We start from the raw sequence: 26,945 nt of genomic DNA on the forward strand, positions 1-26,945 counted from the left end.
TAATTATTACGTTTTGTTTTTTTAATCAAGTTGAAATGATTATCTCCTATCCGAGGACAACTGATTTTGTAGGCAATGGGCCAGCATATAATCATTAAATTAATACAAATTAAAAATAAACCTATAAAATAACCTTACATATGTGCAAAGGACCCCCTGATTATAACCTTGATTCTTTTTATTCATGAAAATGTTATTAATTTCCAACAGAATTAGCACTTTTCTTCGTGGGACATGTTTTATCCAAATTCCCAAGAATCAGTGTGTGTCATAAATGTTACATTTATTAAATTGTTATGAGGGACACATGAGCAGTAGGTAGATGTTTGTTTTATAGCAAGTTTTGTGTAAAATCATCTTTAAACCAAGTCCATTTTGTCCATTACAAGGTTTAGAATTAAATGTGTTTACATCTGAAAAATACTGAAATTAATAAAAGGTCTTATGCCTGAAATGGGAAAATATGATTTTTTTGGAGGTTTAATGTGTCTAATGATGTGGGCTATTTAGCAAATGATTTATATGTAGTTTAAGAAAAACGAAAATCCAAGTTGAAATATTATCGAATCCCAGTATTTACAGAATGACTGTGTAAACATCTTCTCTCCTAGTATTTTCCCTCAGACTCTCGACGCTTCACTCTCCAGTCCAGCGGGTGGCGGTGAGTCATGCGTTTGTTTTCAAGATGAGTTTACAGCTTGATCTCTGGTGTTATACATCGTGCTACTGACTTCATACAAACTGTACTTTTAGTCCAGAAAGATTTTGAATCGGTTCAATACATGCCTGTAATATTCCCATTCTCATAGATGTTACCAGAAGTTTTGAATCGAGCAAGAATAGGTGGAGTTGCTGCAACTGAACTGAGAAGATCGTGTTTGTTAAAAGAGGAGATTGAGGAGAACCAGAACCCTGGAGAATAAAACACGAGGAACAAGCAGGTTGGTGTATTATATCTTATATTAATCTTTAATGACTAACAAAGCTTTAGACACCCCTTGCAAACATTTCCTGTGGTAACGTTATTCCATGTGATAAACTATTAAAAGTACCACATGAATCTGTAAGTGTGTAGTGTTGTGTTGTTTTTTGGGACGCTTTACCACAGTATTTTGTTGTATTGTATGTAATATTGCTGTGATATTCTTTTTCTACTGTCATATTCCTGCTGTAATACTTGGAATTTCCTGTAATGAACCTGTGGTCCAAATTGTTTTGCACTATTTCTGTAACTTTTTTGTTTTATTTTATGGTAACTTTCTATAGCATTCCTGCTAGAAAAGTTGTTTGTCCATGATAAACCTGTAGGCTACTTGCTTGCATACTAGTCATAATCTGAAAATATAGTATTAGTACACATGCAAGACAAGGCTTTAGTGGTGACATGTTGATGATATACAGAGTAAATTGCTACAGTCAGTCATGTTATGTGACATCAAATACACTTGTTGTATTACATTTTAACATTTATTCACAACATATACCATGACTGCTCACAGACATCTCTATACTCTACAAACTAGGGTAAAAGCACAATAACACAAAGAATGAAAGGGCAAGTTTGTTGCGAGTACCACTTTGTACAATACAGGTTCCCAACAATTCCTACCCCTCGCTGATATACAATTAGTTAAAACAATTATCTGAATAAATGCAATCTACAATTTTGGGCAGAAATCTAGGCTGAGATGGGAGAAGTAAAATCAGAAAGTGTGTTTTTTTTGTGTGTGTGATAAAAGTCATGCATTTAGAGAGCATGCTAAACACCATATAACAATGATTTTGGTATATAATCATATCAATAATAAAAGTAGTATTAAAATGTTTATTTTAACAAATAGTCTAATTTTCTACCATATACAATTATAAAAGTAGCAGCTAGCTAACAACAATTTGCTTTTTTCTAGTTTCACCTCACTCCAGTCTGATGGAGTCTTTACTACTCAGACAATATAAATACCCTGAAAATACTGTGAATTATTAAGGCTTAAATTTCTAACTAACAACTCTTGCTAAATGGGATAAGCACACTAGCATTCTCATTTCAGAAGTGTTCTGAGTAAATGATTATACACCATATTTCCATAGTTCAGTTTTGGACAGATCAGTTGTTTTAACCAGTCATTAAAATGAATCAGTTCAAAGGAATTATTAGGGGATGGTGGCAAATCGGACTTTAGTGGATGCACTGTGTGCAAATCCCGAATGTTAAGACATCGCCAAGATTCTTGTCAACACAGAAACACTTCATTACTGGATAAATATATATACTCTTTTTTTTTTTTTTATTGAACATGTGGTTAATGTCAGCTCAGCTGCATCATGTGCATAATGCTTGTCAGAGAAGAGGCAATGTTTTTTGAGCACAATTCACACCCAGCGGTAATTTAGGCAAAAAAATCTCAGAATGCATCACGTGTAACATTGATTCGGTCGTCCGGCCTTTTAACATTGTGTCGGTTAAGTTGATTTTAATTACCGTAATATGTGTGAGGGAGAGAGAGAGTGAAAATACTGCTGTTAGTTTGAAGACAGAGAGAGTAAGCGCACGAGGGAGGAGCTCTTTTCTCTTCCTCTCCCTCAGGTAACATGTGCCCTGTCACACTACATCACTCATAAATCACAATAACCCATCAGAACTAGGTTGTAGTGTAGAAAACAGAGTCTTTAAGCATTCTGCCCTGTAAGCCTGCTTCGTATGTTTTCATAAATGGCTCCCACTTCACTGAAGACTCGCTCACTGGGCACTGAGGACGGTGAGGGGCAAAGGAGCCAGAATGGGGAACCTTTTCTCATTTTGTTTCCACTAGGGCTGCACGATTAATCGCAATAAAATCGCACGCGATTTGGCAGAGGCTGCGATTATTTTGTGCGCAGCTTGTCAGTGGAGTGCAGCTGATTGGTAGTAAATACTGCCCCGTTTGAACGCCAGAGGGCGCTCTCACGCAAACACGCTAAATATGCCCCGCCTCAGAAGTACAATAATGCGCATCATTCCAGGAAATCCCTATTGCTGTAGCTGAATAAACAGAAGATTGAAACTTTGATTAAACATGACTTATAAATACACTACTGCCTTATTCTGTGTAAGAAGGCTCATCATCTCGCAGAAGGAGGAGCTCAGCTGTCATTATGAAGTGAGTTTGGAGTAAATGCATGTTATTAAATGTTGTCTGTTGTTGGACAAGAGGTTCATAAATGCTTCTCATGTTTTGGAAAGATGTTTGATGCGTGTTGTTTTTTTCAAATGCACGTTATAAGTGACTCAAACTCACAGTGTTTCAGATGGAGCAGCGTTTACAGAGCCGTACATCAATGACAAACTGCGCATAAAAAAATAATCGCAGGCTTTGCAGGATAAGCCATCTCGATTTAAGTGCGATTACATGTAAATTGCGATTTATCGTGCAGCCCTAGTTTCCACCATTCCAGTGGCTTGCCCATCCTTCTATTAATCACTGGTCCTAGAAGGTACTGCTGAATCTATCCAAGACCCATCAACTTCAAAATAATTCCTTCGTTAATAATTTGTTACATAGAACTTTATTATATTAAATATGAATCAAAAATGCTTCACACCTTTAACAAAATCCACACACCCAACCCAAAATCCACACATTTAACACCCTAAAAATGACATAACAGCTTATATAGTGTTTTGACCTCGTCAATCCAACTACCGCAAACTTGCGACTAACGTTAGTTAACTTACTAAAGAAGGCGCAATCACTTGTTTGCTAAGGGTCGTGTCTGAATAACATTTTATTCAGAATATAAAATATTTTTTGATCTCTGATGATCTCGTTTTCATGGAGACAGACGCGGTGTGCACGGAGGGGAGGAGGTGTGTGTGTGTGTAATCTGTGTATATGTGTATGTGAGAGACGTGTGAGTGACAGAGAGACGGAGGGAGAGCAGGGAAAGGAAATGCAGCTGAACGAATACGCTGCGTGTTTTAAATAGCGTAAAAAAAATTATAAAAAACGAAACGCAATATGTGGCGGCTAGTGTTGATTCTGTGACGCACCGCCACGAAATAATCTGTGTGGGAAACACTGAATAGTATGCAATATCTGTATCGCAGAGAGGTGTGATAAATTACATTTATTTTATGTGCCAAGCATTTGTGTGTTGCATGCATTGGTTGTTTATCCAAATTCAACCAATCAGATGGAGCCTTACTATCTTTATACCCGCCTCCCTAGTAGGTGCTATTATGCTATTGGCTAGATTGGGCCCAAAGGGGAACCTAGTGGCTCAGAGCAGAGAGTGGAAAATTAAAACTAATGGCGGGAGTAGAGAAGCAAGGAAAATGACAACAGCAAAGAACCTGTGTCTAAAGAGAACTGTACATCTGAAATATTGCAGTATTTTGGCTTCAGTAAGAGAATATGTGTCACAAATGCAGGTACTGTGTAAGGGGCTGTTCACATATAGCGTCTAAAACGCCTGGAAAGCGCAGCCGTGCCGCTATCTCCTTCTTTCCAAAAACGCTTGTGCTCCCATGGCGTCTGTCGTTGCTATGCAACCATGAACTGCACTGAGCGCTTTCCATGATGACGAGAAAGTATCAGCCAATGATTAATTGATTTCTAGCTCTTGCATTAGCTTTACTACTAAATATATTTATTGAGATGAGAAATAAAATCCCGCCCTGTATGGTTATGATCAGCTGTTCGGCCGAGCTTTCGATGTTGTTACGGAAACGCTGATCGGTTGGTTTTTGTCACGTGACCTGCGGTGATTTTGCAGCGTTCTGAAAAGTTGAGATGTTCTCATCTCTTCGTTGCATAGGCGGGCCTGGAAAAACGTGTTTCCATTATACGCCTACATTTGGAATAACGAATTTGCACATGCAAAAACCGCGATGTGTGGACAGTTGTGCCGAAAAATTGTGGCCACGATTAGAGGAAATACAACTAATCTCCACAGTCATCTGGAACGCCACCTCAGGGAGCATTATGAAGTGTACGCCCAAATCTACCAAAACTGCTTATGAAATGCCAAGTAACAATAACCCAGTCTCACAGACAAACATTAATCAAAGTTGTGCAAGTGTAACTCCTTATGAAAAAGATCAGATCTGATCTGAAGATCAGAAGAATATCTGTTAGCTTACCTGTTTATTTTAGTATGATAATTATATATAAATGATAAAAAAGCTTAATAAAAATAGCATTTCTCTAGGGAAATGTTATATCACAAGAAATATCGTTATCACATATTGATAATATCACATATCACATTATTTTTATACCATGTATTCTCCGTGTAAATTCATGCACCGAACCGTGACGCCCGTACCGTTTTGGTTCAATACGAATACATGTACCGTTCCACCCCTAGTCTACAGTGAAATACAATCACACTTTACACTGTTTGGCCAGCATTTTAACCGTGTTTAATCCAGCTAATAGCTAACGGTATGCTAAAGTTAGCTGGTTACTAGCATCACGTGCAGTAAAGTGATGTTTCTGTTATTCTAACATCCGTTTTCAGAGCATCCAAGAGACGTGCAGTTATAACAGTAGCACCGAAATGAAGCACAGAAATCCACGTTGATATTCGATCCGGTAGAACGATTCATTAAGGCACCAGTGCCGTATTAGCACCGGGTCTGTCTATAGCTACCCAACCCTAGTCCTTCACTAGCCTATAGTGCGTTGGTCTCTTTTTTTATTACTTATTCCTTATTTCAGAATTTAATCCTTACAGTTTTCTCCAAGGAACTTAGCTCCTTCCTTAAGCACTGGATGAGGTCTGCTCACTCTGCTGGAAAATGACTCTAGGGGCAGCGTGCGTCAAACACGTGTTCCACAACAACAACAACACTGCCTGCACAGGCTGCCCACAGATGCGCCTGCCTATATTGGCCGATGGCGATTATGTTAAAAAACGCAAAAAATCGTCCGATTAATCGGTCGACCTCTAGTCCGTGTGAATTAGTTCAGCTTCACTGGAGACCCACGGTCGACAAACTTTAAATCCTTGCTTTCAAACTATGTTGCACTATATTAAGGTGCCCACTATATCATATTCATAATTGTCACTGTGTGCTGGTTTTAAATCAAGTTTCCCTGTGTGCACAAAGCCTTGTTGGCTACACTTTGTATTCATATTTTTTCAAACAATTTCTTTATTTGTGCAAAATAATCTATTATGATTACAGAATCAAGAAAATTTTAAATAAGTTTGTTTAGTTTAGAGATTTGATTAATTTTCAGATTGTTTAAATATTATTTTATATATAATATAATATACTTATATTTAATATATATAAATCCATGGGGTTGTTCCAGTCTAGATATTCTCCATAGTAGGCTACATTTTAAAAATGGTTAAGATCGTGATTCAGATCGTGGCTCGTGAGTAGGGCTGGGCGATATGGAGCAAAAAATATATCTCGATATATTTTGCTATATCTCGATATACGATATATATCTCTATCTTTACAGGAAAAATAACCCCCCAAAAACTACTGCAAAAACAAATATGCCAAATACCACAAAGTCTTTTTTTTTTTTTTTGAAGTGCAAATAGGTAGGCTGTTCATGTAGGAACAAAGTGCTTCTGCGACATTTAAAAAAAAAAAAAAAATCCCTGTATACAAAAATAATAATTTAACTGTAAAATAAAGGAAGAAATAATACATATTGCACTATTTTTAATAAACCTGTATAGAAATATCATTACTAATTTTGGCAAAAAAAAAAAAAAAAAGAAGCCATATATCCCCCAAAAACTGCACAACTGTAGAGTAAAACATTAATTTAAAAAAAAAAAGTGATAAAAATGCATCTAAAAATTGACATGATTGTTACAAAATCACACTGTCTGGGGCCTCTGGGGAACTCAGAACAACTGCTAGCATAAAGTTTAAGGTAAAAATAACTGCCATTAAATTACAGTATCTTACTATGCAATTAGACAAACTGTTCATTCATTACATCACTTTACCTCTGTCTTTATCCACCTTTATCTTCTTCTCTTCTTTTTGGCACTGTATATAGCAGAATAGGTAACTTAGGCTAATGCTAATTTATAATGTGTCATGCAAATTCGGCCATCCGTCACAATCAGGAAACTTTCACCATGTCTAGACCTTGTGCGAGCTGCCAGGCCCGTTTCTACAGGGGAGCATGTTAAGTGTGAGTGCGCCCTCAAACAAAAGCAATGCGGCGAGAGGCGACGCTACACAAAAAATTACCAACAACAACTGATCGCGCGCGCGCTGTTTCTAACGCACTTCAAGCACTCGCTGGGCGGGGAAAGATTGATGTGCCGGACTTGGTTGAATGAGACAACACGCGAGGGGAGGGGGAACAAAAGCAAGGAGGCGGAGGAGGGCGGGGGCGAGCACAGCACAGAGAAGGCAAACAAGCAAATTGGCGAAATCAGAATTAAATATAAACAATATATCGATATATACGATATGTCAAAATCCATATCGAGTTTGAAAAATATCTCGATATATCGTAAATATCGAGATATCGCCCACCCCTACTCGTGAGTTTTTTTTTTTTTTCTTTTCTTTTTTATAAGATCATGATATGAAATTTTGGGAAGATCGTCCACCCCTAATATGAGGACATGATTGCATAAACATCATCTCCAGAGCTGCTTTGAGTCACTTCATGAGCTTTTTAATGCTTCAACTGAGAAAAGTACAGTGACCGAGAGGTGCAAAACAAATCACAATTACAAAAACAAAATAACAATTCAGGAAACAAAATAATTCAGAAAACACAACGGCAATTTAGAAAACAAAATAACAATTCAGAAAACACAACGACAATTCAGAAAACATAATGACAATTCATACAAAATGGAAAAGGTAGGTATATTTTGAGAATGACGTACTTATCACTGATTTGACAAGACACCTGTCAATCAAGAAATTTGTGATCAACTTTGTTTTGCTATGCGAAAATAGAACACATTAAACTTTAGTTTGAAGAAGGACATTCATGTGCCATGATTGTGGACATGCTGGCGACATAACACATAATATTTACTATATTAATAGTGTGTCATGAGTTTAGTATGCCTGAGCACATGGTTAGCATGAGTGTTTAATAAGAAGAGCCCGCTATTCATTATAAGACAATGTGGTTAGTACTTCTGCAGAAGTTGCGTGTTGAATGTGATGACATATGCGGCTGCTGCAAGAACTCGACCCACCAGGGACAGAACAAGGACACGTCGTAGATTCGTTAGGCGTACCTATCACTCCATGGGACCGAACTATCTTTGGCACGTTGATGGGTACGATTTGTTTCTACCGGTACTTCCAGACAGTATCGCTTGATTCCGGTTCTGGCTTTATTGACAGGTATCTCGTCCATTCAGCGTTAAGTACGTCATTCTCAAAATATACCTACCTTTTCCGTTTTTTTCTGAATTGTCGTTGTGTTTTCTGAATTGTCGTTGTGTTTTTTCTGAATTGTTATTTTGTTTTCTGAATTGTTATTTTGTTTTCTAAATTGTCATTGTGTTTTCTGAATGGTTATTTGGTTTTCTGAATTGTTATTTTGATTTTAGACTTGCCATTGTGTTTATAATTTGTTGTTTTGTTTTTAGATTTGTTATTTTGTTTTTGTAATTGTGATTTGTTTTGCACCTCTCGGCCACTGTAAAAAAGCTATCGTCATATCATTAACACACAGAAACTCAAAGATCTCAGCGGCAACCCATCAAAATAAAAGCTTTTAACTAATATTAGAAACAAATGATTTTGTTAAGCTGTAAATAAATTGAATACGTTTGAATAAGAAATGCTTTCTGATTACGGTACTAAAAACATCTTCATATTGTTATTATTATTATTATTAGTAGTAGTAGTAGTAGTAGTAGTATTAACCCTTTCACTCGTAAGTTTAAAATAGTCTGGCTGACCCCCCAGTAGGGCTGGGTATTGGCAAGGGCCTTACGATACATATCACGATACATGGGTCACGATACGATATATCACGATACGATACAATACAATACATATTGCGATATATTGCAATACTTTTTTCTTTTTTTTTTATCAAAAATGTAAAAATAAAATAAAAATAGAGCTGAATATACAACTTGTTTTGTACCACCTGGGGTATTCTGGTATGTGTATCACATTATATTGATAACTCAGCAGACAAAAACTTAAATTCCAATTTATTCGCAAAGGTATTTGCATTGTGTCGAGTGTGTCTGCGTGCGCGAGCGACAGTACGCGAGAGACGGAGTGTGTCTGCGTGCGAGAGAGACTGAGAGTGCCCCAGCATTAGTAGCCTAATTGGTACATAATATTATATACTATAAGAGGCATGGAAGTTCGATTAATGGACAGCAATAATCAGTACTACAAACGTCTTGTTTTGAACTATTGTTTATAATAATTGAATTGTTGTTTTTAATTTATATTGTTGTCCATTAATTGAACGTCCATGCCTCTTATATAATAATTATATATAATATTACTATGTACCAAATAAGCCTACTAATGCTCGGACACCATGACTTGCACTGACAACATCCCGATGTTGGTGAATAAAATTCAGAATCATTGTTATTTGACGCGGTTGTGGTACAGTGTCAGTGATTAGTTATGGAATCTTACTACATACATTCAATCTTATTTAATCCTCCATATGGAAGTTTATGTGCTCGAATTATTTATATTTATTAAACTATAGTTCAAAACAAGACGTTTGTACTGATTATTGTTGTCCATTAATCGAACTTCCATGCCTCTTATATAGTAATTATATTACCATATTTGTACCAATACTAATGCTCGGAAACCCTCGGTCTCCCTTGCGCGCAGACACACTCGGTTTCTCTCGCGCGCTCACACCCTCGGTCTCTCTCGCGCGCAGACACACTCGGTTTCTCTCGCGCGCTCACACCCTCGGTCTCTCTCGCGCGCAGTTCACTTCGCTTTTGTCCAGTCCGACGCCTCATACAACTGGACAGCGAGTCAGCGACAACTACAGCAGCGGCGGAGACTGTTTGACGCACACAGAGGGATTTGATGAATTTTTTTTTTTTTTTTAAATATCGATACTAGAGGTTGAAATATCGATACACTATCGTGAAAAAAAAATATTGCGATAGTTAGCTGTATCGATATTTTTGCACAGCCCTACCCCCCAGCGTGAGTTTTTCAAGGCGACCGTTATTTAGAATGTGTCACTTTATGGTTTCCATGGTGACGCGCGTCATTGCTTGTCACGTGACACACCGCAGCAACAACAGAGCTGAATGAATGATGATCTGCTTTTATGCCATTTTCCCTTTTTTATTCAAAATATTCACACATTTGTTAGAGATGGCATGAAATATCTGATATTCCGATTGTCAAATATATGCAAGTGGAAGTGTTTTGTTGTTTAACCACCTTTATAACGATCGCGTTAGTTCAGCTGTATGCGCGATGGGCGCCGCCATCTTAGTTTGTGACGCAGATGCAGTTCAGAGAATCAGATCTGTTGGATTTTATACAACACGTGAATTCATCCACTTCTCCCGAAATACATAAAAGTAAGTGGCTGGTGAACTGGGAGAAGAATAGAGTAAACTTTAAAGTTACTTACACAGTGTGTATCTGATATGAATAAAACGTGTCTAATTATAATCTAAAGGATTATTATTGCCTCTTCCTTTGACATTAGTGTGTATTTTACAAACTCTAAATGTATTGTTTTTTTAGTACTTATATGTCTGAAACCTAAAATAAACATTATGTGGTTGAAAACACTGAAAAGTTGTGATATATGACAGCTGAGTGCGCCTGTCTCTGGCTCAGCGCCAGCCAACGCGCGAAAGCACATTTGAATTTAGCAGTTGATCACGTCATGCACTGACTGTTCTAATCACACCGGTGTGATCGTACGCTCCAGGGACCAGCCTAGACTGATCACACCGGTGTGATCGTACGTGCGAAAGGGTTAATAATAATATCAGATTTAAAGATATGTTTAAAAGCATTTAAAGAAAGTATGTCAAAACCCTTGGTTATTCTCAATTTTGACATTAATTTACATTTTTACACCAGACCTAGGCCTATATATCGGTTCAAAATATCGGTTATCGGTCTACTTGATCTGTAAAAATCAGTATTGGCATCGGCCCTGAAAAACACATAACGGTTGACCCCTATTTCATAGTATGCACAGCGCTGAGTGTCTCACACTATCAGAAATTGTAAAACACAAACACAACTATTCTAAACACACACAGACACAATCACACATACATGGGTAAAATGAAAATGACAGAATGTAACCAGAAGCAGGAAATTAAACTATGGAAAAGTTAATTAACTATGAAAAGAACCATCAGCATCAACCAAACCTCTCTTTAAAATGCGAGTTACTTGCATCTTCTCCTTTGCAGTGGAAGCAGGGTGTGACATCTTTGAAGATGTTCTCATTGGTTCCGTGAATCGATAGTTGAAGTTGTGATTGGCTTCTGCATTGAGTGAATAAATTGTGACAATCTCTCGATGTTGTCCTTGACTCTGTTGTGGTTGAGAGAGTCCTCTCTTGTGTAGATGCTCTATAAAGCCTGAGAAAAGTCCCACCTCTCAGGTTGGCTTAACCAATAAGATACTTGACCAATACTTCTAGAATCGCGATTCCTAAAAATCACAATACATATTGTATCAACACCCAAGTATCGTGATAGTATTGAATCGGTAGATAGATGTATCGTCCCAGCCCTAATGAATGTAAATCAATGCAACGACAAGTCCGGCCCTTAAAAATTTAAAAGTTTTTTGGAAAATGCATTTTTTATCAATCTAAATGTTGGTATAAAAATTATGGAACTATTGTATATTTTTAATGCCAATATATTTATTAGTTATCACTAGAGAAACATATTTGTGCCTATGATAGGGCTGCTCGATTATGGAATTATGGAATAGGCCTAATCACAATTATTTTGGTCAGTATTGAAATCACGTTGATTCATTGATTGAAACATTGATTCACTTCAGCAAGTAGATTGTATGAGTAGCCTAAATTAATCCACACAGATTATAAAAACAAATCTACCATTTTAAAACTTTCGCAAAGACGCAATTTCACAAACCGAGTATTGTTTTTACTCGATTGTACTATTTTGGTTATCGTTGGGAACCAAAATCGAAATTCAATTAATTGCACAGCCCTAGCCTATGATATTTTAAAAAATAATAATTGGAAGATCAATGCATCTCATTCATGGAAAGTTTCAGGGACATATTAATTTATGAAAATAGGTCAAAAAGTTCATAATATTTTACATAATTTTTACATCAATGCTCTCTTATGTCATTTCACTTCATATTTCTCGTCATAATTATTTTGATGTACTGAAAGTAATTTTTTTTTAAATATTTTTTTTCTTTCATTTCAGACCTGATGGAAGTGAACAAGGAGAGTGAAGAACTGAGTGAAGTGGAGGAGGAACATCATGTCAAACCTGGAGAAAAACCTTTGAGTCGCTCAAAGACTAAAAAGACATTTTTAAAGAAAAGAAGAGCCAAGAAACCATTCACCTGCACTCAGTGTGGAAAGAGTTTCACAAGCAAACCAAACCTTAAGAGGCACATGAGAATCCACACTGGAGAGAAGCCTTTCACATGTGATCAGTGTGGGGAGAGTTTCAGTCATTCAGCATCCCTTAAAGGGCACACGAGGATCCACACTGGAGAGAAGCCGCACGCATGTGATCAGTGTAAAAAGAGTTTCTCAAGTGAACCAAACCTTAAGAAGCACATGAGAATCCACACTGGAGAGAAGCCTTTCACATGTGATCAGTGCGGGAAAAGCTTCACACAAAAAACTAATCTTATGGGGCACATGAAGATCCACACTGGAGAGAAGCCTTTCACATGTGATCAGTGCGGGAAAAGCTTCACACAAAAAACTAATCTTATGGGGCACATGAAGATCCACACTGGAGAGAAGCCGTTCACGTGTGATCAGTGTGGAAAGAGTTTCACACACAAACATAGTCTTGCAATTCACAATAGAGTTCATACCGGAGAAAAGCCGTTCACATGCGATCAATGCGGCAAATCTTTTTTGGTGCAGCAAACCTGAAGGAACACCTGACAGTTCATACGAAGGAGAAGCCATATTCATGTTCTGAATGTGGAAAGAGTTTTTCACTGCGACAAAATTTAAAACTACATCAGAAAATTCATACTGGTGTGAGAGAGCACATGTGCTTTGAGTGTGAGAAGACTTTTACTACAGCAACCGGTTTAAAAGTGCACCAGAGAGTTCACACTGGAGAAAAACCTTACAAGTGTTCACACTGTGACAAGAGATTCAATCAGTCTGCAAATCTGAAAACACATGAGATGATCCACAGCAGAGAGAAGCCACATATGTGTGATCAGTACAAGAAGAGTTTCGCTTTTAAAAGTCACCTGAAGCTACACATGAAGATCCATACAGTGGAGAAACCACAGAAATCACGGTAAGTAGTTCATCTTTATATGCTGATCAACCAAGTCTCTTCTAAGTTAGTTTCCTAAAAGCCACAAGGAGCGACAGGACATTTTCACATTAACACGAATGTTCGGCACAAAATTCACATGAGATTTGTCTGTTCAGACCAATGCAAAATAATGGCATTAAATGCACATTCAATCTCTGACAGTAGGTGGCGCTCTTGGTAAAGCGGAAAAAATAGCGCTATACAACTTTGTTTTTGACACCCGCTTGTCATGCCTGCTACAGACTGCAATTTCGGCAGTCCTCTAAGATCATTACTAGGGATGTCCCGGCATCCCTCGTGGGGATGGCACTTGAATATCTTACGTTTGATGTTCCAAGCTAAAGTCTCAAACCAACTCTCAGAAGTGAGAGGAGACCTGCTATACAAATACAAGGTGGCTATCCAGGTGGCCCAATGCAGCCAATGCTTGGTTGGTCTAACTGGAGCTTTATACAAAACGGTGGCCTAGGGAGAAAACCCCGAAATGGGAGGAAGCATCTCACGCGAAACAGAATCTGTTTGAGGCTCTCATGCATGGTGTCCCCTGACAGATTTTGTATTTTCAGTCATCAGAATCATTTACATTGTGACTGTGTATCAGTAATGCACTCTGTCTGTGTCTGCAAAGGTGTGTGCCAAATGGCCCATACAGATGAATGACCCATTCAGATGTATGGCCCATAGAAACTGATTGGTGTGAATGAATAAAAAGAATCAGCATTGCTCAGAGTTGATTAGCAAGTTAGATCGATCTCCTGTGGGAGGTACTAACAGGTTTCTATTGTTTGTAGCCCATAGGCTATGTCTTCATGTACAAAGTTCTGTCTCAAGACACAGAACTTTGGGGTTAAGATTGTTGAAGGGCGACATGCTAACATCGCTGCTGAAGGACTGCTGCACAACAAACCTTCAATAAATTCTTCTCCCCACAAGAACTGTGGTCAAGCTTACTTATTTTATGTATTGGATAAATCTAATACATTGGCGAGCCACCCAAACCACTGCTCGGCCAAATACACCAAAATCTGACACCTCACTAGAGATTTCTCTATGAGATGAAGCCAACCTGTACATCACTGGGTGACCAAGATTGGCACCACCTACTACATAAACCTGATGACTCTGACACAAGGAGGTCTATGATAAGGTATGCAAGCCTACCTATAAAAAAGCTAATAACTGAAGGCCCTAATATCCTAATTCTAATATTTTCCTATCAAACATACCCCTTAAAACTTTCTAAACAGGGAGCCGAGGTCTAAAGTTTAATCACCTCCCTCAGATCCCTCTTCTTCCTTGAGTTGCGCCTTCTCTGTGACCTACTTTGTAGGAGGAGAAGCGCAAGAGGCGATCCTGAACCTCTTGCCCTGTCTCCGATCCTCGAACCGGGATAGGCCAGGCCCCCCTGGCTTTCTGGGTGTGGATTTGGATTGCGCCTTCGCCTCTCTGAACGTTTTCACCACCGTCTCAATGGAGGTGCCGAAAAGTTCAGATGGCGAAAGAGAAAAGAAAATAGTTTTCTTTCTCCCCGATGTCAGGGAGGTTCAGCCACAGATGTCTCTCCGTGGCCACCATCACTGCTATTAACCTTCCAGTTGAGGCAGATCTGTGGTGCGGTGCAGCTTATCCACTGCATCAGGGGAAAGACCCTGACCCTTGTCCAAATCCTTCAGCAGGTCGGCTTGGCCTGCTGCCACGTATGCCCTGCCATTCATGCAAGATGTCATCTTGAGTGGCTTGGAAGGCAGGGCCGGAGCTTTTAGTGCCGATGCTTCTCCAGCAGCGAGATATACACGTTCACGCATCCCCTTGACATCAGCCTAGTTTGCCCGCTGCTGACGATGGATGCGTGCAGAATATGGGTTATTCCATGCCTTATTGATCTCAGTATGCAGATCAGGAAGTAATGGAAGGTTCACAGGAGCTGGGGAGTTATGGTCAGAAAGGAACCGCTCATCCAACCTGCCGCGAACAGGTCCTTCCTTCACGCACTCCCACGGCAGCTGAAGCCTCGCTGAAGCACGCTCCATAACACCCAACAGTTCGCGGGACAGGGAGGGTGTGAGGGTTCAGGTTGTACCTCTTCTTCACCCTCATCAGTCATCTCCTGCTCTATTGGGCTAGGTGCCAGCAGAGCGATACTACACTCAGCAATTTTAAACTATCCAGTACATGGTTTTCTCTGCGTGCACACATACAGTAAAGCCGCCCCACAAACAGTATTTTTTTGCAGATAATATTGCTTTAATGGGAAAAAAAACCTGCAAAATTGTCAGAATTCCAGTCTTGGTTAGTATATTCGTTAACACAGTCGGTTATGTATAAAACACATGTGCGACAGACAGTATAATGAAAATAGTAATGGATCCGTGTGACAAGCAGCCATACATGTCTGTCATTAATGTTGTTGTCAAAACAACAAAAGATAGCTTTAATTGTAAAGAATCAGAATTAATATCTTATGTATTTAATTGAGTCAGGACTCAGGACTAAAAGACTATAAGTGTTATTTTACATTTGATTACTTGATTCAGTTTCTGTGGGATTTCTGAATGAAATCTGAATGTTAGACCTACCCAAAAACTTTTATCTTTATTGGTATCTATTATTTTGTATACATTTATTTGGATTTATTTGTATACAATATATTTGCTACTTTTTTCAGTTTAATTAAAAGATAGAAAAAATCAAGCTTCCTTAAGTTGTGTAAACTCTTTAACAACAAAAATACCCGATTGTAAATACGCAATGAGTGAGCAAACATTTTGGTCAGATAAATGTAATATAAGAACATTTTCTTTAAAAAAAAAGTCTATATCGTCATAAATATCAAATATTCTTGAAATATCATGATATAATTTTGAGGCTATATCGCCCACCCCTAGCGAGCTGCATCTGGGAACTCCATGATCCAAGTCTCCACAGTGCCTCAGCACGAGCGGGACTGGAACCATTGGGCCCAGATACCTGTCCCTCTTCCCTCGTGAAGTGGGCCAGACAAGAGCAAGACGAGTTTTACAAGCGGAAAAAAAATCACATTCTACGCAATCAGATCCTTCAAGAGCTGATCGTGTGTGCTCTTGACCCAAACAGTAAAGGCACATCTGGTGTCAGAAACCTGAGACACGTATCAACACACTTCTTGAAAAGATTGTCACTTGCCATAATTGTTCTTACCTTTTCCAGGTAATTTACATTTAGTCATTTAGCAGACACTGCATGCTCAGTTTTATACTGAATACTAGGGGTGTAACGGTACGCAAAAATCACGGTTTGGTACGTACCTCGGTTTTAAAGTCACGGTTCGGTTTATTTTCGGTACAGTAAGGGAAAGAAATGCAAACATTAAACTGCAGGTTGTTTATTACTATAAACTTTCTTTTTTTTTTTTGATTTGTTTACACTTTTTTAAACACTTTTTAATAAAATATAATAAAAAATATATAAAATAAAAAAAGAATAAGAAATAAAATACTGCTGCAAAGTTCTCCACTAAATAAAATACTCTCAGTCTCAAACCAATATCACATAATAAAATATAATGAAAAATATAAATAAATAACTATGATTACAGTGTAGCATTACCAATCCCAGCTTGTAGGCCTGCTCATATTTAAAAAATATATAACTTTTCCAAAGTGTAAAGGGTGGCTCTTCAAGCTCCGGCTTGTCCATACTGTCTATGGGCTTGTCTGCATTGGCCATGACGCTAGCTAGCGAGAGGCTGGGCTAAAACGTGCCGTATATGTTGTTGTACAGCGCGCGGTGCGTGATTTTATTTATTTTTTCGCCCTGCAGTCGATTTCATTGGTTTAGGTTACAGTGACGACGGGTAAAACTTTAGAATCAGCTGCAGGGCGGGATTTGCGCTGAACGCGGAGACTTCCGCCACTTAATATGTTCGTGTGGAAACACACAATGTTCTGCACACAAAATATTGCATTCGGTCATTCGGTACACACGTGCACCGTACCGAAAGCCCTGTAGCGAAACGGTCTGGTACGAATACACGTACCGTTACACCCCTACTGAATACTATTCTAATAATACTCATCTGAGTGAGTATTAATTGTAATAATACCACATCAGAGTAAACAACATCTGTTCAGTGTCCAAGGCAAACTGTGTTAAAGTTTATTCGAAGCATTTGATGTGAAGCATTTTCATGTTGAGGAAAACTTGGCTCGTGCACATTTCCTGCAGCATCTCACTGTGTGACCTCCATTATTTTCAGATGCGTTTTGTCCATAGTATAGTTTTTTTTTTAATGGCTTCATTGAATCTGAGGAGTCAGGATTTAAAAAAAAATTGATTTATGTGATTAGTCTGAAATATTTGTTATTCATCATCTGTCTGTTGGAAATGACACTTGTTTGTTTTTGGCAGAAAGCATCTGGATAAAAAGGACAGAGAGAGCGAGGAGAGTGGAGAACTAAGTGAAATGGAGGAGGAACATCATGTCAAACCTGGAGAAAAACCTTTGAGTCACTCAAAGACTAAACAGACATTTTTAAAGAAAATAGACGTGAAATCATTCACCTGCACTCAGTGTGGAAAGAGTTTCACAGCTAAAGCAAGTCTTGGGCGTCACATGAGGATCCACGTCGGAGAGAAGCCCTTCAAATGTGATCAGTGCGGGAAGAGCTTCGCATACAAAGAAAGTCTTGAGCTTCACATGAGAGTTCATTCAGGAGAGAAGCCGTACGCATGTGATCAGTGTGAAAATAGTTTCCCAAGCAAAGCAAACCTTAAGAGGCACATGATAACACACACTGGAGAGAAGCCTTTCACATGTGATCAGTGTGGGAAGAGCTTCACAAAAAAAACATATCTTATGGGGCACATGAATGTCCACACTGGAGTGAAGCCGTTCACGTGTGATCAGTGTGGGATTAGTTTCAGTCAATCAGCATACCTTAAAGGACACATGAGGGTCCACACCGGAGAGAAGCCGTTTATGTGTGAACAGTGTGGAAAGAGTTTCCCACTCAAACATAGTCTTGTACTTCACAATAGAGTTCACACCGGAGAGAAGCCGTTCACATGTGATCAATGTGGCAAAACATTTCTTAGTGCATCAGCCCTGAAGACACACCTGACAGTTCATACGAAGGAGAAGCCGCATTCATGTTCTGTGTGTGGAAAGAGTTTTTCACTGCGGCGAAATTTAAAAGTACATGAGAAAATTCACACTGGTGTGAGAGAGTACATGTGCTTTGAGTGTGAGAAGACTTTTACTACAGCGGAGAATTTAAAACGGCACCAGATAATTCACACTGGAGAAAAACCTTACAAGTGTTCACACTGTGACAAGAGATTCAGTCAGTCTGCAAATCTGAAAACACATGAGAGGATCCACAGTAGAGAGAAGCCACATATGTGTGATCAGTGTGAAGCGAATTTCTATTTTCAAAGTCACCTTAAGCTACACATGAAGATCCATACAGTGGAAAAACTACATAAACACAGTTTGAAATTACGGTAAGTAGTTCATCTTTATGTGCTGAGAAACAAATGTCTCTTCTAAGTTAGTTTCCTAACAGCCACGATGAGTGACAGGACATTTTCACACTAACACAAATGTTCAGCGCAAAATTTTCATGAGATTTGTCTGTTCAGACCAATGCAAAAAAAAACTTAATCATAGGCTACAACGCAAGTTAGTATAGAAGAATTAAATGTCATCAGCATTTGCTAATGGTAAATAGGGCAAGGTGAATCGCACAGTAATTGTGTTTTTTATGTGCGTTGAATAAAACAGGAAGCGAAAGAGGTCATGGCTTGGGAAGAGGCCATCTTGGTATGCCAATTTATGCAAAGGTAGCTTGAGGAAAATAGTTTTAGGTTTTAGCACTCTGTCACGTTGATCCTTACGCCATTTCATCTTGCATTTTTTTTTTGGCCAGTCAGTAGACGGGTCGTAGCAACAAACACTGCTGATCATGTTAAATTTCTGCCGCTTTTAGAAATTTATCGCAGACACTATTTGGTCGGCAATGCGACAACGACCATGTTTGAACCTCTCTCACTGTATGACGTAGCACCACGGTTTGGGAGCCACGACCACAAAAACCAGTATTGATCCTCTTTTGTCTGATACAGTCCAAAATCCTACAATGTGTACCGGGCATTACGGAGAACATCAAACAGTATTTTCATTTCTTCAAACAGTCATCCGTGTTTTCTATTTGCTTTGGTGCTTATCAAAAATAAAGAGCAGAAGAACCTTCTGCTTAGGTTTTTACGCATACGCAAGGGTCCATCCACAGTGTGCATGACACAATTTTCATCTCTAGAATAGTCGCTTTCTTCCTGATTTACACAGTCATTGCACAGATTCGCCTCGTGTAAACAAAGGAGATTGTGGCGCACAATCTGACGTCAAACAAAAGGGATAACAGCACGCTCTCTGATGTCACCAAGCTAAAATCTACGTTTTCACCATCTACATGTCAAACACTGCAATCAGGTTTTATTAAAATCTTCACTCTGGCAGGAGTTTTCAAAAAAGTTTGGTTTCAGATGCTGCGTTTGTGTGTGGATGAACGGCCAAACAGCAAATCTGCAGTTTTGAAAATATGGTTTAGATCATCAAAACAATCAAAGAAAAGTTTTGTTGCTGTGGCTTCGACAAAACCTGATGAATCAATATGTTTTTGTTTTTTACACGTGATTAGTCTGAAACATTTATTACTCACATCATATCTGTTGGAAATGAAACTTGTTTGTTTTTAGCAGAACTGCCAGAAAGCATCTTGGAAGGAGAAGACAGAGAGAACGCCAGTGATCCAGAACCTGCAGAATGAAACATCATGACACTGAAGAACGAAGAGGTTGGTGCTTTAATTCTCAAGAGAAAGTTTCAACATTTTTGTTTGACCAGCTTGAAGCAAACACTGAACCAAACTATTTAAATATTGAACAAGCAAATTGGTTGCGGAAGCAGCAGCAGCCAATCAGCTTGTGCCGTGTAGGAAACGATGTGATTTCTTACAGATTAAATGTCAAGCGCCATCTAGAGTTTCATGACCAAACTGGTGTTTTATAACACAAATCATCTTCATGACATTAAAATAGATCATAATCGTGCACAGCAGTTGTCGACCAGATTTGATGAGATTAAAATGACAATTGAACTCATCAGTGATCTTGACTTTGAGCTTCACTTTTCATTTCAGATTTGTTTCTCATTTGAAATATCACATGATTTAATGTTTCTTTTAGATCTGATGGACGTGGACGAGAAAGTAAAAACAGAAGCCAAAAAACGGTCACCTGCCCTCAATGTAAAAAAAAAAAAAAACTTTTCAAATGTAAATCAAGGCTGAAGAATCACATGAAGATCCACAGAGGAGAGAAACTTTACACATGTGATCAATGCGGGAAGAGTTTCACTCGGGCCTTCGTTCTGAAATCACTTCTGCCTTCTCATTCAGAAGAAGAGCACCAGAAAATTAAGCTTCCATGTTCAGGGAGCTGAAGAAGAGTTCTTCATTGTTTGAGAGCTGCCTAGTTCATTTTCATTTTTACTTAGTTTTTATACTTCTAGTAATAATTGATTAAACTCATTATCATTTGTGATGCGATCTGGGAAAACCCACCACATGGTGAAATTTTACCTATTACAGGTTTTGATATCATATGGATGCTGGTATTAAGCCCTTTCCAAATCTGTTTTTATTTTTATCATAGCTTGTTGGTAGCAGAAGTTATGTTTATCTGAAGTCGGCCGATCTCTATGATTTTCTGGAACGGAATTTTGAGAAAAACAGGTTTAAATAACTGTCACCGTTGAGACGCGTCCATCTCGCGATTGTTATGAAACTGCGTGACGTTATAGTTTAAACAGGATTGGCGCGAAATGCGCACTATACACATTCACTGTACATGTATGTGGTTTATTTTAAAGGTAAACTATCTTTGTAGTGTTACGAGACGGACAGGTGTATGGGATATACGGCGATTGTTTTGTTTTTTTCACCTCTGCCGGGCGTTAGAGAAAATGGTCGCATAGAATGCATTAGAGAAAGAGAATATTTTCAGCTTGACACTATAAATCGCTGTTTTTCTGCACTAAACAAGGGAATTTTGCCAAGATATTTTCAGAGATAAGAGAAAAGATGTTATAGAATAATAATTTAATGGAAAAAAAAATTGACAAAAAAAACTGATATTCAAACTATTTTGGAATTTACTGAAAACGGCCCAGCGCGACATCCGACGGGTTTTCCCAGATCGCATCACATTTTATCGAAAACGTATTGTTATTGTCCAATTTTTATTTTCTGCTGATTCTTCTTGCACTAGTTATAATTTTATAAATTTTGGTTCTGATAGCCAAGTATTGTGTTTGCTTCAGGGGCTTCCTGTAACAGAGTCCACTGGAGGCAAGGTTGAAGAACCCAAGTGCAGTATTTATTCATAACATAAAACGAAGGCATGGCGTGGCATGACACTTAAAACAAGAACATGGAGATGGCTTACCAACAGCAGTTACAGTGAAACTATACTTGACAAAGTAACAAGGCTAACATGAGGGCTTAAATGCACACAAGACTAATGACTAGACAAGGGACACCACAATCAAGGCAATAAACCAATCAGAATATGACACATAAGACAAGGGAACACATTGTAGGATCAGCAGGATGACAGACATAAAACAAGAGGATGAAACGAAACCAGACAAACAACATCACAACACAGCTACGCAAACACTATTCAGAAGTGTGTCAGTGATCTTAATGTTTAGTTTAACACCGTTGTTATAAACCCTTCTTTCTTTTTCTTTTTTCAAACTCTAATAGATTAAGTATTTCAGAATAATAGGCCTAAGCATGGTGCAGTTGAGAGTAAGGCAGCCAATTGTAATTTCTCAAATGCATTTTGTCATTTGTTTGGTCTACTTTTTCATATTCTTTTTGTTTTGTGAGATCTCTACCTAATCTTGGATCCATGGCCAATAACATTTCCATCTCATTATCCAAGTTTTGACATAATTTTTGATTTCCTAATTTTGGACTATTTGGAGTTATTTTTCCTTCTGTTTCCTTCTATTTTTTTCTTTCCCAGAGAATAATTCTATCATGCTTTTAGCCCTATAGTTGTTGAAAATTATAGCCCTCACTATACCAAATCCAGCCTCAGTTAACCCTAAAGCTTAGTTAACTAAACCCATTTGCTTACAGGTGGTGAGGTATCTACTGTAAGCTTCTGCATGGGTCAAATTGGGGTGAGCCATCACTAGTTCCACCTCTTCATTTGTCCACCTCCCCTGGACGTTTGCAGGTATTGTTGTTGTATCCACCCTTTCAATAAGTTGATCCTCTTCTTCTTCAGCTTGTTTAATTGTGGGATCTTCTGGTTCTTCTTGTTGGGTGGGGTTTTGTACTGATGGGGGATGTTTATTTGTACTGACTTTGATTGCGGCTACCTTGTATGGCACTGTGTCATGGAGCCGGTTGACACGTGGAGAGTGTATCAAGATCAGTGGAGATAGCAGGTGTGCCTGCTGGAGCTGTTGTTGGCTCATTGGGAGCTTGGCCATGAGGGACCCAAGGGATGAAAACAAAACAAAATAAAATCCCCGTTCTGAATGAGTGCAATACAACTCACAAAAGTGAGGACGGAGATCTTCTGATCTTTTGACATGGTTTTTGGAAGACGTTGTAGGCATGTATCCAACCATGGCATGCCCCCCTCTTTGTACTTTTGGATGTGTTTGGCATATGTCAGATTGCTTCTTTCCATGTTGGCACAGATGTCCCCCATTAGTGCCGCTGCCTGAGCTTCAGTGGATGGCATCTCAGTTTGACTATATAGCTCGATATAGTCTCTTTTATTCCATTTTGCCTTCGGGTGGCGATTCTCATCCCAAAAGACAATTGATGGAAAGTACTTCAATTTGGAAAGGGCCAGCTGCAGGCACTGCTGGACGTCCTGACCAGCCGCCTCAACAAGTTGTAGCGCCCTTTTGAAGGTGTGTGGGTACTTGAAAGCATCCCGCTCCACCAGGTCCTTGCTGAAATCGCTGACGGTCCTGCACCCGACTAACTTTCCAAACAAAGGGGGGGGTCTGCTCTTTAAGTGAATGGATTGGGATACGATTATTACGTTCGTGCAAGTCACTTAAAAGGACTTGCACCAGGGATTCACCAATGATGAGTGGTGGTGCCTTCAGTGAATCGGTCAGCGGGAATATCCTCATCACTCTCATCTGTTGAACTGGGTCATTGAACCAGGTGCTCAGCGGTGGTGGACATTTCTCCCACGCTTGCACTTTCTGCTGGAGACAATCCAAGAAAGCCTCTCCTTTTGGTTAAGCTGTTTGGGTTAGTTCCATTCGTGCCCAAGCTCACAGAGAGTGGCACTGAAGCTCTGTTGTTTGGCTATTCTCCCAATTTTTGTTGGTTGTCTTTAAAGACAAGTATCATTGGAAAATCTTGCAGAAGGGCGTAGATGTCTGCTTCGTCATAAAAATCACGTGCTTCAATTCTTTCTGGGATGTTATCCTTAAGCAGAAAGACTGCCTCCATTCTGGTATAGACACGGCATTTGGTTTTGTCAGCAAGGTCCCGCATGTAATCCACATAATCCTTTGCATGCTTCAACAGCGATTGGCTGTGCTGTGGATTATGCAGACCACATGTTGCGATTATTCGACTGACAGGGTGCTTTGTCGTGTTTCCCACATGACAGTGAGGTGTCGTTGCGTATAGTTGTACAAAGTTTAAGTCAGCATTTGGCTCCATTCCACTGAAAACCATCTTTAGATTGGGCTCGATTGTAATGGGATACTGGTCCAGGTTCGACTGAAAGTTGCTCACCTCAGGGATCCCGTATGCAGTGAATAAGGACCCCCTGTGTCCAACCACCTGTTGCAGTCCATGCCGTGACCACATCTCCATGCGGTAGTCTTTCGGACGGATGGTGCAGGCTGCGTGGACAGAGATGGATTGAATGCTTATGTCAATCATTTCCGCAAGCTCGATGGGCTCGGGGTCCTTTTGTCCAAATTTGGTCAGTGTAACAACAAGGGATTGGTCTGGATTTGAATCGACTTCACCTATTGCCTCCATCAGTAGTTGTAGGACAAATGCTTGATCCTGTTTCAAGATGTGCATCCGTCCCAGATTGTAGCTGTTGTTCTTCATTATTGTTTCACGTTGTTTCTGTTCTGGTGGCAGATTCGTAACTTTTTCAGCAAACACATGAAAGACCGTGTTGATTGTACCTAGGGCATTGGCACGGGCGGCATTTTCTGACAAAAACTACGCCAGGGTGAGTGTGTTGAGCGGACAAGATGCTCAAATTTAGAAAATGTCCTCCATCCACAAAGGCCAACACAGTGCCATTGGGCTTATGTAGTGCAGAGAATCCAGCCCCGCTGTATGTGTTGAGTTGGAGATGTTTTTTCAAAATGTGCCAGTGGTTTTGCAGACTGGGCATCAAAACTTTTCCCACAAAGAGATAGTGTAGCCGGATTTTCAAAGCAGACTTGTTCTTGATCTGAATAACAATGCCATCAAAGTCATACTCACATTTTACGGCATGGTTGGCTTGTTGCACTGTTGTTGAGAAAATGGGAATGGTGAGGTCTTTATTCTGTAAGAAGTCGTTCACAAAATTGTGTGCATACATAGCATCCAGTAGGTTTTTTGTGTTCTCCTCAGAGGAGTCACTGAAGAGGTACCCATACAGGAAATCCAGTTCTTCATCAGTGTAGTCTTGTTGTCCAAGGTTAGCCATTATCTGAAAGAGATTTAAAAAAAATAAGAAAGTTTAATTCAAAGAGCAGGAATAGTCATCAAAAACTGTTCACATACTGGAAAGAATCATAACGAGAAAGGTACATTGAAAGATTACTTTAAGAGCACTGAAACGCACAGTAAACATGAAAAGCATGACTTAACTTCAAAAGTGCTTGAAATTTGGAAAAAGAACCAGAATCAGGAACCAATAAGCAGATAAGAACATCTCAGAGATGTTCAGATATGTTGAGAATGGCCTAGTATCTCCAGAACTTCATGGAAGTCAAATACCAATGACATGTTATGTAATAAGTGGTTTACTACACCTATTCTTAACCATAGGGCCACCTGGAGGGCTGCAAAAAACTTTACGTTTTTCACCTGTGGGCCGCGGGACCAAACAAGTTATCAATTAAAGACACCAGAATGACCACTGTTATCCATGAGACAGTTGCAGTACACCATCCCACCACTAGGGGCAGTAAGTTAATGTCTCAGTTAGGGGCCGATCACACCTAACGCGTTTTTCAGGTTTGAAAACGCGAGGTGCACAGCACTTACCATTACACAGAACGAGCAGTGCGCTTGCTAGGCGACCACTGTAGCAGCTGTCCTGTCAGTCAAGTAAACGTCAAATCAGCCTTTTATTAACTTTATTTACTTTCTGTTAACATTGTGGTAGTTACGGTTCGTGAAGTCGTTAAGCTCTTGGTAACCCGCGAGAGCACCACAAGTTTATCCTCCATCATCGCACTCTGCGGGCATTCAAGCAACTGTAGCTTTCATCACTAAAACGGAAGGCCCGCCTCTCCATTCATGTGATTGGACAGTGGAAAAAAAACGCGATGACGTTAGACGCTTTTTCCGCTCGGAGTTGCTTTTTTTTCAACTGCAAAACCGCGAGGCGCAAGGCGCATAAACAGCGTGCAGAACGCTCGCTGCCATAGGAAACCAATTGAAAATAGGCGCCTCTCACTGCAAAAAACGCGTCAGGTGTGATCGGGGCCTAAGCATTCACGATAGCGGAGGAGTTGGTTTTACCTGCCGCTGCGGATATGTGCGGAGGGGAACATAAATAGGGAGTTGTAGCTTGTTCAAATTGTACTGTTGTGACTGTTATTGTTCATTTATAACAGATATGAAGAGCAACTTCAGGTTCTGCCATGAAAAATGTTTAACTGCTGAAAAAATTCTTTTGCTGATTATAAAGCTATTTTTTTTTTCATTTGCACTTTATTTCAATTTTCATTTACAACTTATTTAATGTGAAAAATATTATTTTGAATTTATTTATTTTAGCAACACATTTTATTGTTTATTTTATTTATATACATTTTCTATTTTTTTGTAAGTAAAATTTGTCAAATCTAACTGATTTTTTTGTTAATATGCCTGACTTGAGCCTTTAAATTTGTTCTTGATGCAGATTAATTGTTGTATGTGCAGGTTTACATACACATGAATAATAAACTGTTAAACTGCAAGTGGATTTCATTTAGTTATTGAATACAAATCAAACCAACCAAGGGTGAGATCAATAAACCAATACAGTGCTAATATCTGAATGGGCCCTGGGCCACTTTGTACTGTAAAATTTGGGCCCCGACATCAAAAAGGTTAAGAACCCCTGGTTTACTACAATGAATCAGAGTAAAATTCTCTCCAAGAGTCCACAATCAAAAAAAGCTGGTGGCCAAATCAGATTGAGCTCAAAGAGCA

The 26,945-nt window shown here is 39.1% G+C and overlaps 1 protein-coding gene across 2 annotated transcripts; it reads left to right on the top strand.

Moving 5' to 3' along the window:
* Window positions 1-687: 687 nt before the first annotated feature.
* LOC311290768 (uncharacterized protein) lies at window positions 688-26,945 on the top strand. Of its 2 annotated transcripts, none has more exons than XM_084409468.1 (5): window positions 688-941; window positions 12,385-13,455; window positions 17,863-18,957; window positions 20,212-20,309; window positions 20,701-26,945. In XM_084409468.1, the coding sequence occupies exons 2-4, from the start codon at window positions 13,031-13,033 to the stop codon at window positions 20,261-20,263; spliced, it is 1,572 nt and encodes a 523-aa protein (XP_084265594.1). In that variant the 5' UTR covers window positions 688-941; window positions 12,385-13,030; the 3' UTR covers window positions 20,264-20,309; window positions 20,701-26,945. The 2 variants fall into 2 exon arrangements, with proteins under 2 accessions (XP_084265594.1, XP_084265595.1); XM_084409469.1 differs by having other exon boundaries at window positions 20,215-20,309.

The sequence above is a fragment of the Rutilus rutilus genome (assembly GCF_951802725.1).
Source record: "Rutilus rutilus genome assembly, chromosome: 1".
NCBI classification, from domain to species: domain Eukaryota; kingdom Metazoa; phylum Chordata; class Actinopteri; order Cypriniformes; family Leuciscidae; genus Rutilus; species Rutilus rutilus.